Source organism: Alexandromys fortis, unplaced genomic scaffold (genome assembly GCF_014885135.2).
Source record: "Alexandromys fortis isolate MF-2015 unplaced genomic scaffold, M_Fortis_MF-2015_v1.1 scaffold_56, whole genome shotgun sequence".
Classification (NCBI taxonomy): Eukaryota; Metazoa; Chordata; class Mammalia; order Rodentia; family Cricetidae; genus Alexandromys; species Alexandromys fortis.
In genome coordinates this window covers 7,850,319-7,865,851 of record NW_026067935.1, presented here as the reverse complement: position 1 = coordinate 7,865,851, position 15,533 = coordinate 7,850,319, and the positions used below count along the sequence as shown (strand labels likewise).

Sequence of the window (15,533 nt, the reverse complement as noted above, 5' to 3'; positions counted from 1 at the left end):
TTTTTTTTTTTTTTTTTTTTTTTTTTTGAGACAGGGTTTTTCTGGGTAGCCCTGAATGTCCTAGAACTCGTTCTGCAAACCAGGCTGATCTTGAACCCACAAAGCTCTGCCTCCCGAGTGCAGCTCTGGCACCCCAACTCAAGCCCGAGTGAGGAGGAGTGGCAGGGAAGCTGTCACAGTGCAGGGTTTCTATCTACGAGGACGACATGTCACAGAGGCAGATGGTGGTCACGGAGGGACAACACTGTGAGTGCACTTACTGCCAACTGCAAACTTAAAAGGGCTAAGGAGTGTCCATGCTTGTCAGGCACAGAGCCCTGGGGTCATTCCCCGGCACACACAGAAAATGGAAATGACAACATGTCTGTCTGTGTGTGTGCACGCGTGTACATAGCGTGCACAAGCCAGAGGACAGCCTCACTTGTCCTTCACCTGTTAGTGTTCTTTTGAGACAGGGTCTCTTACTGAACCAGAAGCTCACTGATCTGGTTGGACGGGCTGGACCACAAACCCCAGGAATCCGCCTGTCTCGGCCTCGCCAGTGCTGGGAATACAGGTATGAGCTGCATTTCCCCCTCTTTACTGGCAGTGATGATGTAAACTCAGGTCCCCGTGGTTGCATGACAAGCACTTCACCAACTAAGTCATCTACCCATGCCCAGGATGTAAACTTCCGTGCAACATATATTTCATCCCAATTCACAAAACCCATCCCTCCAAAGAGAACCCTTCTCTCTCTCTCTCTCTCTCTCTCTCTCTCTCTCTCTCTCTCTCTCTCTCGTTTTTTGTTTTCTGAGACAGGGTTTCTCTGTAGCTTTGGAACCTTGTCCTGGAACTAGCTCTTGTAGACCAGACTGGCCTCAAACTCACAGAGATCCACCTGCCTCTGCCTCCCTCAAGAGAACCCTTTCAAGGATTCCCTCGGACTCTCAGCAGCCAATCTAAATCTCCTCCATGACCTCCAATATTATTAGCTCCCCCAGACCCAAGCCTCTCATTTCCAGTGCCCCCCCCCAGTCTACACCAGTTCCTCCCACCATTACCCACATTACCCACAGCAGTCACCCATGGTCTCACATGGCACTAACCCGACTGGCTAAGCGTATATTCATTTGTGTCTGCTACAACCTACAGACTTCAAGAAGACAAAGAATAAAGCTGCTTTTTTACATCTAATGGCCTGTACAGTGCAAGTCACCTGCTCACTGTCCAACAAACAGGAGGAAGAAAACTGACCAAGAACCACCAAAATTCCCAGGGGAGAAACGGGGCTAAGTACCTTCCAACCTCTGATCACATCTTTCCCACTCAATCAATCAATCAATCAATATATTTAAACTCTGTTTAAATGTACTTTTGTTTAAAGGCCTCTCGGTTAATATATATGGTTGACTCATTACCACTGACTCCAGGGCCCGAAGGAAGCTCATCTGACACTTATTTTCTCTGCACGTCACAACCTGTGCTCCAGAACAGGGACAGCATTGCGGTGCTGTGCTCGCGGCAACTTAAACAATACAGACACTCGCTTTCATCTGAGAGATAAAACCCTACAAGACATCAGCGGGCCTGAGCACGGTCCTCCACGCTGTCCATGTGTTCTGCAAAGTACCGGGTGAGCCCTGTAAGTATTGCTTTGCAGGCCGTAGACAAGTTGATAACAAATTCCACAAATAAAAAAGCCCATGAATAAGACTTGATTAAATTTGAAAATAAACCCCAATGTTTGTTTGCCTCAATGGGATATTCGTACGTTGAACATTTAACCTACAAGTCAGCAGTGAAAACTAGTCAGTCTTTCTCTCTCTTACACACATACAAACATACACACACACACACACACACAATTACAAGGTTCACAGCAGCAGTGATGGAGTTCCTGCTACCAAGACTCAGCAGGAGATATAAGGAGATATAATCTAATATAAGACTACATACCCAGTTAGAGACCTGGGTTCTCACTCCTAACTCTTTAAACTTGAATGCCTACAAAAACCCATGCTTCAATGACCCACTCCCAGTTTGGCACTAGGAGGAGGTGACTGAGGCCTAAGCCAGGCATGGGGGCGTCACAGCAGGTAGGTTAATGCAGAAGGATTTCTGTGAGTTCAAGATCAGCCTGGGGTGTTGGTGCTGCTGGAGATGGTTCAGCAAGTAAGAGCACTTGTTGCTCTTTTTTTGGGGGGGGGGTGCAGGTTTAAATTCAAGCACCCATATGGTAGCTTACAACCATCTGTAACTCCAGTTTCAGGGGTACAACACACTCTTCTGACCACAGAAGGCACACTGCACACACAGGGTGCATAGACATACACGCAGGCAAGACACTTATACACATCAAATAAAAATAGAGGTGAAAAACAAGAAATAAAGACTTCAAGAAATAATAATAGCTCAAGGATAGCCTGGGCTATATATCAAGATGCCATCTAAAAGTCATGGGTGGGAGGAGAGGGAGAAGGTCCCCTGGTCACTTCCGTATGCCTTTGCAGGGGTGGGAAGACCTCAGGCTCCTTTAAACCCCTCTCATTTATGGCCATGATGTGAATGGCTTTGCCCCATCTGTGTTCCCACCATGATGTCCTGCCTCAACAAACACAGACAGACTAACCAGGGGCCTGGAAACCCTAAACCTTTAAACCAAACCTTGCCTGTCTTTGAAGTTAATTATCTTGGGACTTCGTCACTGGAAACGAACAACGGGGCAATCCTTAACCACCAATCATTTTCTTCCAACTGGCTTTTGCCGTTGCTGATGTTACACACAATATTTTTTGGAATACAGAGAACCTTTTTGGAACTTCCAATCAGAAGTTTTTTTGTTATTAATACCCTCTTAAGACCCTGCCAGGCTCCAACCTGGCATTCAAAACCTAACTGCTACTTAGGGAGTCTTTGGAATCCCATCAGGAGTCTCACACTGCACACTCTGTAGGTCACGCTTAACCTCGTCTTTCCCTCAGTTTCTCTGGTGAGGATACACACTTGTTCACAGGTGCACATGTGCAGAACACACTTAGTCACAGGCACAGTGTTGCATAGCAGTTCCCTCTGCGATCCGAGCACTCCAGCCTGCAGGCAGCTGAAGCACGCGGGAAGAGATGAGAAGAGTCAACAAGTGAGACCTCTCCGAGTCGTCTGAAACGTGGCTGGACTCATACCAAGCTGGGGTGCAAAAAAAGGAAAAGAAAAGATAGGGAGGTACAGGTGATTCCCCCCCCCCATGGCACCTCTTATGGAAGAAGAGTCACAGGGATGGATACTGGAGCTGAGTGAACCTTAATTCATGGCCACCCCAAAAGCACCAGGGTCAGTTGGCAACAGTAGGTGGATGTGGAGATAAGACAGTCCAGGTAAGAAGGATTAAGCTGGTTCTTGGTGTCGATTGCTATTCCCCGCAAGACCACTTGGTGTATATTTCTCCACTGCAAGAAAACCTTCTGGGGGAGGGGAGCAGATTACTGGGCCACACCCTGCGTGCCATTGTTAGGGGGTTTCTCACACGATGGTGCTACTGGTGCGTGAGCAGGCACAATGGATCTACATCTGTAGGCACAGAGGGGACCTACAGATGCGCCCCCTCTGTGTAGGACGGTGGATGTCAAGCAATACAGATTGCCTGGGGACCATGATCAAACTACGGAAACCGATAGAGAATTAGAAAGGGGTGAGATTATTCATTCAGCTCAGAGTCCTTTCAACAGTCCAAAATGCCTGTGAAAAACCAGATGGCTCCTGGAGAAAGGCTGTGGGTTACAGAGAGGTAATAAGGTAGTGCCCACCTCCCCTCCTCCACATTGCCGTAACAACCAGTACAAGCACTGGGGTCTTTCCACACTGGCTTAGGCCTTGCTAATGCATGTTTTAGTCTTTCTTCGGCTGCTGGGTCCCATTCATGAGGAACAGTCAGCAGTAGACACCCGGAGCACTTCTGCAGGGTTACATCCACAGCCACACTATTTGTCATGGGGTGGTGGCCTGAGACTCGCGTTTCCTTGACCCATCCACCCTCGGTAAAAAAGGTTTCATGGTAAAGGTGGTATAATGCTAAACTCTGAGTGTTTTGCAGATCTAGAAATGCATCTAAGGGAATGAGGATGGAAATCAATCCGCAGAAGATGCAAGGGCCAGACACAAGCTGTAAAACCGTGGGGGTATTATGGTCTGGAAAACACGTATGATACCTAGAAGTGTTATTGGCAGAATCCCAACAGCCTATGCCTATCAATGTAAAGAAGCTAGAGGCATGGCGGGGGGTGGGGGTCTTGGGATATCGGCAGATTTTCATATCCCATCTTGCCCAAGCAGCTCACCCTCTGCGTAACTTGATAAAGAAAGGTATTACTTGGGATTGGGACAGAAAGGCTCGAGAGGCTTTGGGACAGGCTCAACAGCTGTGTACCCCACTACCCCAGCTTCGCTTCCTATTAGATATCACCAAGCCGAGCAAACGGTTCCAGAGAGGTTTGGTCTCGTCATGGAAAGGAACAGAAGCTGGGTGCACAGCACCAGGACAGCAACTGCTAGCAGTAGATAAAGCGTTGCAACAGGTGGGATCTATTACCACCCCAGTGACTGTGAAAACATCTTCATAATAAAGCGCTGGACTGAAGGCCTCCCGGCCATCCCCTTCCTGGTGTGGCATGGAATCACACTCTGCAAAGGTGGCGTACATCCGTACAATGAGGCACGGTGTCTCCCAGCCCCATCACCAACGCCATGCGGGCTCTCCTAGGACCAGTGCCCTTTAAAGCCACCCAGAATCCCCCAGTAATGGAACCAACAGCTAAGCCGGTTAAAGTACTGGCAGGGATGCCAGCCACCCATGGCGATGCCCACAACACAGATGGTGCTGCAGACACACCAAACAAGAATAGGTAGCTATACAGTACACATGAACACAGATACCGTGTGGACCTGAGAGAAGAGCAGTGTGGACAGCAGAAACTCACGAGACGTGGCCTGGGACAGTCTGCACCAACATGCGGGTTGTATACAGAGGCCTCGCTTTATGGACGGCCCCACTGGGGAAAGGAGGACTGGCAGATGCTGAATCGGACACTATGGGGACAGCAGATATGGACAATAACATAGCAGAGTTCAGTGGGAACTCGTGGTGGCTTTCCTTGTGGCAGCCCACAGCCCATCAAGCACCCCTGGAAATCAGAAAGCAGATGCCTTCACTGAGATGTTGTGGGTCATTTCACCTCAGGTACCCTTGGAGGCTACCCACTGGGCCCACATAGAGATCTATAATAGGGGACCCAACACAGGTTGGAAACTAGCTGAGGCTCTGGCAGTCCTGTGAAATCTTCTCACATTTTCTATGCTGTCAGAACATCTGAGGCCTGGAGCTGGAGAGACGGCTCAGAGGTTAAGAGCACTGACTGCTCTTCCAGAGGATCCGGGTTCACTTTCCAGAACCCACGTGGCAGCTTGCAACTGTCTGTAACTCCAGTTCCAGGGGACCTGAAGTCCATGGCAAAACACCAATAAAATCATAAACAGAAACAATAAACATCTGAGGCCTCGACAAACGGACGCTCTGAAGGGACACAGACATGTCCCACGAGAGACAGACAGACTTTATAGGACCTGCACCAATGAGTGAGGGGTGCAAATACACCCTCCCCTGTGTGGACATAACCACAGGCCTCTCACAAGCATTTCCACACAGCGAGCAGCAGGGGAAGGCACCATGAGGGGTCGCACCCTACCCAGTGTTATGTATGGGTAGCACGGGCATTAATGTACAGAACGGGGCTGAAGACAACCAGGTACTTTCACCTTACAACCTTACAACCCAGCTGAGGCTGAGTTAATTGAAAGAAAAAAAAATGGGTTATTAAACAACAGCTCACCAGTTTAAATCTAAATGGTACCCTACAGTGGTAGGACAAGACACTCTCAGAGGCTATAAGGTTATTGGATAAAAACACCAGTGCCAGGGTTGAGCTGTTTTCCACTGTGTTGTCAGCCAGAGACGCCCCCAGGCCCCACAAACCATAAAAGCTACTGCTACTGCTGCTGGCTGTAAGCCAGAACCAGATGACGCAACCTTATGGCTAACGTTACTGCGTGTGCGGGCTCTGACTGTGGGACAAGAAAATAACCTGGGCCCAAACTGGAAACTCCCACCCTGATGGCTGGCTTTCACAGTGCCAGGAGGGGCCAGGCTGGCAGCTGGTGGAAAAAACTGCCACTATTTCTGCTTGGCTATGGATCCTGTGTGCTAAAACACCAACATGCCAAGCAAGATGTGTCTGCTTGTGCAATAGTGGCTCAGCTATCATGGGCAACCAACAGCCTTCCAAGTGGATTTAAGACCCGCTCCACGGGGGGGGGGGGGGGGGGGAGGGAAGGGAGGGGAAGGGAAGGGAAGGGAAGGGAAGGGAAGGAGAAAAATACAGCTACAGCCTGGCCTCTTTACTGACATGGTTAGGCTTTTATCCAGACCCTCCCAACTACCAGCTTGCTTCCTGGTGCCCCAACTTCTTCTTCTTCTTCTTTTTTTTTTTTTTTTTTTTTTTTTTTTGAGACAGGGTTTTTCTGGGTAGCCCTGAATGTCCTAGAACTCGTTCTGCAAACCAGGCTGATCTTGAACCCACAAAGCTCTGCCTCCCGAGTGCAGCTCTGGCACCCCAACTCAAGCCCGAGTGAGGAGGAGTGGCAGGGAAGCTGTCACAGTGCAGGGTTTCTATCTACGAGGACGACATGTCACAGAGGCAGATGGTGGTCACGGAGGGACAACACTGTGAGTGCACTTACTGCCAACTGCAAACTTAAAAGGGCTAAGGAGTGTCCATGCTTGTCAGGCACAGAGCCCTGGGGTCATTCCCCGGCACACACAGAAAATGGAAATGACAACATGTCTGTCTGTGTGTGTGCACGCGTGTACATAGCGTGCACAAGCCAGAGGACAGCCTCACTTGTCCTTCACCTGTTAGTGTTCTTTTGAGACAGGGTCTCTTACTGAACCAGAAGCTCACTGATCTGGTTGGACGGGCTGGACCACAAACCCCAGGAATCCGCCTGTCTCGGCCTCGCCAGTGCTGGGAATACAGGTATGAGCTGCATTTCCCCCTCTTTACTGGCAGTGATGATGTAAACTCAGGTCCCCGTGGTTGCATGACAAGCACTTCACCAACTAAGTCATCTACCCATGCCCAGGATGTAAACTTCCGTGCAACATATATTTCATCCCAATTCACAAAACCCATCCCTCCAAAGAGAACCCTTCTCTCTCTCTCTCTCTCTCTCTCTCTCTCTCTCTCTCTCTCTCTCTCTCGTTTTTTGTTTTCTGAGACAGGGTTTCTCTGTAGCTTNCTCATAATCACTGGGAAGCGCCTGAGAACAGGTGACTATTACTTTGACCTGGTGGCCTGTTTATTAGCCATAGGTCTATAGTCAACCACACCAAGGGGGGGGGGGGGGGGGGGGGGGGGGGGGGGGGGGGGGGGGGGGGGGGGGGGGGGGAGGGAGGGAGGGAGGGAGGGAGGGAAAGAAGAGATGGAGTGTTGCTTGGCAGGTTTTCTGAATAGAGGCTGGCTTCTCAGAGATTAAAACACCCCATCCCAGGGACTAAAGAGATGGCTCAGTGAGTTTAGAGCACTGGTTGCTCTTCCAGGGGACCTGGATTCAACTGCCAGCACCCACACAGTGGCTCACAATTGGTTGTAATTTCAATCCTGGGGATGTAATGCCCTCTTCTGGCCTCCAAGGGCACTGCATGTACGTATAATGAAAAAAAAAAAAAAAAACACAAAAAAGAACCCACCCCATTCGGCAGGAAACTCCTTAAACAGGAAGACGAATTGTTGGGGGTGAGGACGTGAGTCAGAGAACCCCAAGCTAACACCAAAGATTTGTTTATATTCTCTTCGTTATACCGGGCAAACTCACTGAACAGGAAAGAAAAGTCCAACCTCTTAAAGGTCATTGGCTGACAGAGGTTCCCCATCAGTAAATGACTCAAAACAAGCTTCAGGAAGTCCCTGAAACTAACCAGGTTCAGTAGGCCCCTCCCTGCCAGAGTCAGCAATAAAAGCTGAGAGTCCCCTCAGAAGAAAGGCTCACAGACAAGTCAAGCTGCAAGGAAGAATCTCAGACCAGAACAAACCAGCTGCCTGGAAGAGGCTTAGACCAACTGAGGCCCCTGGAAAGGACAGATTTTGGTCTGCTGTGGGCTCCCCATCTGGGATGAGTAGACATGTCTGTTGTGTCTCCCCAGGTCAAGTTTTGTCGCGGTGTGGGAGCCAGGGCTCAACATTAAATGCTTCCATCAACTGCTCCCCGCTTCATTTTACACTACTTTTCTGAGGCAAGGTCTCTCCCACCTGGAGCCCCCGGCTTTCATGTGTCTTGGCTTTGGGAAGCAGACCAGTGCACCTTGCTCTCTCTGCCTGTCTGGGCTCCTCATCCAACGACTTCTGTTTGCCGCTCCTGGGCTGAGTGGGAGCAGCCCAGTGCCTGCCAGAGGGTCGCTGCTTAGCTTTCACAAGGTCCTTCTTACTCCTAGAAGACCTCAAGGGGCTTAGCCTTTGACACCCTCTCCTCAGTCCTTGACCTAGTGGCAAGGGAGTCTTGGCTGCCTGCAGGCCCCAGGGGCACATTCTAAAGAAATGGCAACACTCTGCTAAAGAGCCTGGAGCTGTGCCTGTTAGGGTAGAAGGGAGGGATAAAAGAGGACAGTTTCTTAAACCAGCCTGCTTCTCCTGTCCTCGCACGCACGCGCACGCGCGCGCTTACACACAATGACACAACAACTCATTTCAGAAAAGCCACAAGGACTTCCCCAAAGTTAAGCTGCACAGGCCAGTTATGGCGAGGCATGCTTACAATTCTGACACTTGGGAGGTGGAGGCTGGGGGTGGATCAGGAATTCAAATTTGAGGGCAGCCCAGGCAACCTGAGATCCTATCTCAAAAAACTAAAAAGGGAAGACCAAGGGCAAGAAGAAAAAGTTCTGCTCAGCCCTTGCGTAGGTTAAGTAAACAAGTACAGAGTCAAGGATGGGTAATCTTGCCACGTCTCCTCTGGGTCCTCGGTTTTTTCTTTCCTGGATTCTTGGGAGAATCTCTTACTCGGTAGCCTACACGGGCTTAAACTCACCCTTCTGAATGAGCCCAGGAATGCTAGCCCTGCGGGTGTGTGCAGCTGTCTGCTATGAGAGAATCATCAGCGTGTGGGTGGACCGGTTCAGGGTGTCAAGTATTACACACCACAACTCTGTAGAATTGCTATCCTTGACCAATGGCCTAATACAGAGGGTTTTCTGTCCCTGTTGTTTTGTTTGTTTGTGGCTGGCCTTAAACTTACTATATAGCTTAGTATGATTCTAAACTCCCGATGGCTCCCTCCCCCACCTCCCAAGGACATCACATACCACCTGTGTGCACCGCCACACATGATTTTACTAGTAATAAAGGTATTTTACAGATGGCGTCTCATAGAGACCTTGCTAGCAGAAGCAACCTGCTAGCCCCTTTTACAGATGGATAAACTGAGGTTTAGGCTTAATTAGGAGTGCACAGCTAGTCAGTGGCAGAGCCAGGTGGTGTCAATGACTTTGGCCTTAAAGCACATGCTCGTGCCCTTGGAAGTTTTCAGAAGCAGGAATTCCTGGGGCTCATCGGGAGCCCACTGAGCGATCAATGTCAAGGGCAGGACCCAAGATAGTCCTTAAAAATAGTTGTTTGTGCCACGGGTGGTGGTGCACGCCTTTAATTCCTGCACTTGGGAGGCAGAGACAGGCAGATCTCTGTGAATTTGAGACCAGCCTGATCTACAGAGCTAGTGCCAGGACAGGTAAGACTGTTACACAGAAAAACCCTGTCTTGGGGAAGGAACAACAACAACAAAAAAAAAAAACAAGAAAAATAAATTGTCTCATTTGTGTGTGTGTGTATAAGAGAGAGAGAGAGAGAGAGAGAGAGGAGACAGACAGATAGACAGACACGGGGAGAGAAAGAGACAGAGACAGAGTGTGTTTGTGTCAGAAGACAACTCGCAGGAGTTCTCCCCTCCACCATGTGGGTTCTGAGCACCAAACTCGGGTTGCCGGATACGGCAGGAAACTCCTTCACCCCAGCAATCTCACTTCTTCTTTTGAGATGAGGTTTGGCTCTGTACCTCAGGGTAGGTCACAGTGAACTTGCTATGGAGCCCAGGCTAGTCCTGCTACCTTCTAACAAGTTTCCCAGACGAAGCTGATGTTCCCAGCCTAAGGACTGGCCCTCATTTGACCACACTGCCTCTCCAGGAAGTCCAGAGCCCTGACCAGAAGCCAATAATGAACAACCATTGCTCCCAGCAGCTTCACCTCACCCCCATCAGCCATATTCCATTCATTTAATTACTCTGTAACTCTAGTACAACACAGGAAGCCCTCGGCCCTTTGACCACCTGAAGGACCCAGATCAGGCCTCTAGCATCTAACCTAACCGCTCAAATGCAGAGGAAGGGGAAGAGAAAGTAAAACCACAGGTGACATGGAACCTGTGTCACTTCCTCTCACATCCTGCAACAATCCTGTAGGTCCCCGGAGAGCATGGTGCCTCACGACTTTAATACCTGCACTTGGGAGGCAAAGGCAGATTGTTCCTGGTGTTTTTCTGAGTTCAAGGCCAGCCTGGTCTACAGAGTGAGTTCAGGGCACGCTCCAAAGCCACAGAAAAACTTGCCTGGGGAAAAAAATTCAAAGGGTGTCTGGTTTGGCCACTAGATAAAAGAATAAGAAGCTGCAGGGCAGTGGAGGCTCACGCCTTTAGGCAGAGGCAGGCAGATCTCTGAGTTCTAGGCCAGACCAGTCAATCTACAGAGCAAGTGTCAGGACAGTCGGGGCTACACACACAAAAAAACCCACCCCCCCATAAAGGGGTGGAATTCAGCTGTGCCTCAGTCTCCTCTTTGGGTTGTTTCCTTTGAGAATGTATCAAGCAAGCCAGTGGCTTTAAGTGTCTGCTTGGTGAGTAATAAGGCCAAGGTCAGAGGCTGGGCTTCAAAGAAATATAGCACCCCTACCCCACCGTCTTGCCTCCAGGGTCACAGACAGGACCCCAAAATCCCACCATCTGGCTATAAAAGGAAGCAGCCAAGGTGTAGACAGATCAAAACAAGTCCAATGTCACTCATGGAAATAGCCAATTGGGGGAGCAGTGATGGATGGTAATAAGTGGGATCCTGCCGTTGAAGGGTACCCCACCAAAAAGGACCTCACAGTACCTAATTAGTTCCAGAAAGGGGCTTTGTTCTCCTGCAGGGAGGGTCTAGCTAATCACCCTGAGCATGAATTACTTGTAAGGTAACTGGACCCAGAGCAGACCCCGCTTTGCATCCTGGTGGCCTCAGTGAGCACCCTTGATCTTTCGACCCCACGCGCATCAAATTGGAAGGAAGCTGGGGGCAAACCTGGGAACCCAGGGACCCGGTGTGGCCCAGGCAGCCAGTCGTTCAGCCATTCCTTCCTTTCCTGTTAACTTTTTAACCCTACTCGCCAGGAAATGCTTAAGTGTGGCGCTGCCCTCCCCCCCTTCCCTCTGCCAAATTTAACTGAGTTCTCACAGAAAAGCATGATAGAAGCAGGCTCACAAGCTGTGTGGTCAGCTAGCCGGGGACAAGGGCTACGGCAGAGCCTTGCTTTGCTGTTTGGAGCCACACAAGCCCAGGCCCAGCGAGCAGTTCCAGGACCCTGTCTACAAGAGCTTGTGGACTGATACACCGAGCATGTCCTATACCCCTACGCATTTCCTACCAAGTAGGAGTTTTAGGAAATTCAATAACCTTTGAGTTTCAAATAAGTAATGGATAGCTCAAACAATCTTACATTTGGAAAAGGGCTCTTGGGCAATAATCAGACAATGTGAAAAGAATTGTCAGTAATAGCACCCTTCAACAGGAAGAAGAAATGAGCCACAGATGTACTTCTGAGTTTTTTTTCTCTGTACTAGAGTTCAAACCTCGAATTTACTTCCACTTAACAGTATCCTCAGCTGAGTCAGGGTCTTTCGCAGCCCAGGCTGACCTCACACTGCTAGGTGACAGCAGCTGGCTTCAAATTCCTGATGCTTCTGCCTCTATCGCCCAGGTGCTGAGGTGACAACTGTGGAACTATTGTTTTGCAGCTACAATTTAAAGTGTGAAAAATAAATAAAGTGAGCCATACATGGTGGCACGTGCCTGCAGCCCTAATACTGGGGAGACTGAGGCAGGAGGATCACTGTGAGTTTGAGGCTAGCACGGAGAAGTAAACTCTAGGATAGCCTGGCGTACAGAGTAAGCCCCTGTTACAAACACACAAGCCCTTAATAAATACCCTTAATAAACCAGTTAAACTGCCATCTCAGAAAAAAAAAATCGTCATTTTAACTAGTTTTGCCAGATCTATCAACTAAAAATACATTTTGCCTAGACTAAACTTCAGATGAGCATGATCTTTTGGACATAAATATATTTCATATAACACTGGGGGATCACACCTAGACGAAGAATTTGTTGTTCATCTGACGTTCAGATTTTGCTGGGCATTTCTTTATACAATGAAGCAACATTAATTTCAACAGTATGGAAATTAATAACATCTTTCTTGGACTGCCTTTGTAATCTGCTGCATACCTACCCATACAGCACCTTTCCATGTGGGCAAGCCATGTTTCAAATGCCGGTACTATGTGACTGGTGACAATGCCTAGAGGTCTAGAAAGTTCTTCTCAGGGTCATTGATAATGGAAAACAAAGTCAGAAATGAGCAGAGCACCCTTTGGAATTACCTGACAGCAACGCTTCATTGGGGAGGAAAGCTAAGGCCTCATGCGTGCGAACCAGGCGTAAGCAGGCACTCTACCACCAAGCTGCACCCAGAGCTCAGGTAACCTCTGCTTTTGGCTTGCAGCTGGGGAGCCAACCCTAACACAGAGTCTTTCTTCTGACACCAAATGTTCTGACACTGAGCCAAATCTCCAGTGCTTAATTTATTTTTTTAAATATTTATTTATTTACTTAGTATACAATATCCTTTCTGCGTGTATGCCTTAAGGCCAGAAGAGGGCACTAGACCTCATTACAGATGGTTGTGAGCCACCATGTGGTTGCTGGAAATTGAACTCAGGACCTTTGGAAGAGCAGGCAATGCTCTTAACCACTGAGCCATCTCACCAGCCCCCTTAATTTATTGAAATAGGGTCACTGTATTGCTCTAGCTGGCCTTGAACTAGCCATGTAGTCCAGGTCTGCTTCCTTCTGCCTTAACTCCTGGAGTGTGTGTCACCAGGAGCAACAGTAGGTATCATTTAGAGCAGTGGTTGAATGACCTGGTACCTAATGTAAAGGTCTGTTCTGTCCCTTTAAGAGATAAGCCCCGCCCACCCCCACCCCCACTGAGGCAGGAAGATCTACTTTCCTGAGTCTCTCTCCAAGGAGGTAGCTGCTGCTATGGCTCCTCTCCTCCACCCTTCTCTGGTGTGCTCTCTCTCTCTCTCTCTCTCTCTCTCTCTCTCTCTCTCTCCCTCTCCCTCTCTTTGCTCTTCTTCTCCCTTTCCCTTTTTCCCTTCCCTTCCATAACCCACTAAATAAATATCCAACCTTACTCTGCATGGCGTGCTTACCCACCGGGGCTGGGGCTCCTCCTGGAATTTGCTGCTCTTGGTCTCTCACCCGCTATTCAGCTCCCTACCTGGGCTCCTCTGCCCCTCGTGGCCTTCGGGCCACTCAAGAAACAGCACTGGCTCCCTGCCTGGGACCCAGGTTACCTCCATGGCCCGCTGCTGCTTGTGGACCTGCAGCATTTTACTTAAACCATAACACCTAAGACCACCTTACACACCAGATATTTACATTACGACTCAAAGAGTAGCAAAATTACAAAAGTGAAGTAGCAACAAAAATAATTTTATGGGTGGGGGTCACTAAGACATAAGTCTTATATTCAAGGGTCATAGTATTAGGAATGTTGAAAATGCTGATTTAGAGGTTGCTGATTGTGGGCCAGCTCTTGTTCTAGGAGATTTAGGTGCATAATGACACTGAGTCCTCGGAACCATCCCAGGGCCGGCCTACTAATGAGGAAATGTACACAGCTCGTGCGTCTGGACTGTGAAGCGGAATGCAGGTGGAGGGGGGGACAGAGTGAAGCCGTGCATGATCTCCAGAAACCTTCCTGCCTGTCCCACCACAAGCCCTTTATCTACTAACTCATCTCCAGAGCCTCAGACATTTTCACGTTAAATGCTGATTCATTTTATGAAACCAGAGAAGTCACGCTAAAAGGGAGAGAATCAGTCTGTGGAGGGTCAGGGAGAGAACAAAGCGAAAGACAGGGACATTTGAGACAAACCACCTGACAGCAGAGCAAGCCTCCCTTCCGCAGTTTACAGGTGGCCGCCAGGGGCCACTGCCTGCAGTTTCCATAGCTAGGTCAGGGAACCCTTTATAAAGGAAAGCATTTGCAGGGAACCTGCGGGATGGTCTCCCAGGAGCCAGTGAAGAACAGCTCCAGACTCCCAACACGTAGGCTACGGAGAGAGCGATGAGAAGTCGTCTCCCACCTATGCGCAATCTGCCTCTTACCTTTGGAGTCTTCTTTGGCCAGCTGACCACAGGGACCCCAGTGATGGCCAGGCTGGGGTCATCATCCACATGTTCCTTCAGTACGTTCTGTGGCCAAACAAAGGATCCGTATTAACTGGGGGTGAAGGGAAAATCTCTAAGGAGGTAAAACTAACCCCTCGAAGGCTTGCAAGCTTTCTCACAAAGAAAGAAAGAAAAATAAATAATGAAATCGCTGCCTGTCACCATCTCCACTCTCTAGAAACCAAGCTACCAGATTTCTTATTGACTCAAAACACACAACACTCCTCTTCCCAAATCTTTGAGACAGGATTTCACTTTGTAGCTCCAGCTGGCCTGGAACCTACAGAGATCCTCCTGCCTCCGCCTCCAGAGTGCTGGGGCTACAGGCATGCACCACACTGTCCACAGCATCACAGACACACACAGTTACTTCGTGTCTATACTGTACGCTCACATGTGTGTGTTCTCCACAGAGAAGTCAGAAGCCAGAGAAGGGCCATCCACTGTCTCTCTCCTCCTCAGTCCTTCGAGGCCAGAACCTCTTGGGGGCTAGGCAGGGCACCGGCAAGTCCGAGGGATCCTGTCACTGCCCACCTCAGCCCTGGGATTCTAGGCAAGCGTAGGACCACGCCCCGCTGTATAGTGGGTGCTGGGCTCCCAGCTCTGTTCCTTGTGCTTGGGCAGCAAACTCCGGCAGCAGACATTCCTAACTGCTCAGCCTCTCTCCATCGCAGTCCCACTTCTTAGCCAGAGAAGCAGGGGTCTGAGCAGGTAGGCCCCTGCTACCTAGGAAATCAACTATGTTCTCAAAGACAGAAATAAAAGCCAGCCAGGCAGGGGGGTCCATGCCTGCAATCTCAGCTCTTGAGAAGAAGAGGCAGGATGATCAGGAGTTCAAGGTCATTCTCTGCACTTTGAGACCACCCTGGGCTACAGGAGATCCTACCGCGGGGGGGGGGGGGGGGGGG

At 49.5% G+C, this 15,533-nt stretch overlaps 1 protein-coding gene across 11 annotated transcripts in view; it reads right to left on the bottom strand.

The window, feature by feature from the left end:
* The window catches only part of Kdm2b (lysine demethylase 2B), a 119,445-nt gene that overhangs the window by 34,502 nt on the left and 69,410 nt on the right, over nucleotides 1-15,533 (bottom strand). For all 11 annotated transcript variants that reach the window (XM_050146362.1, XM_050146363.1, XM_050146365.1 and 8 more), the window contains one exon: nucleotides 14,563-14,649. In XM_050146362.1, coding sequence (XP_050002319.1) covers nucleotides 14,563-14,649 — 87 coding nt within the window. The remainder of the gene's footprint in view (nucleotides 1-14,562; nucleotides 14,650-15,533) is intronic.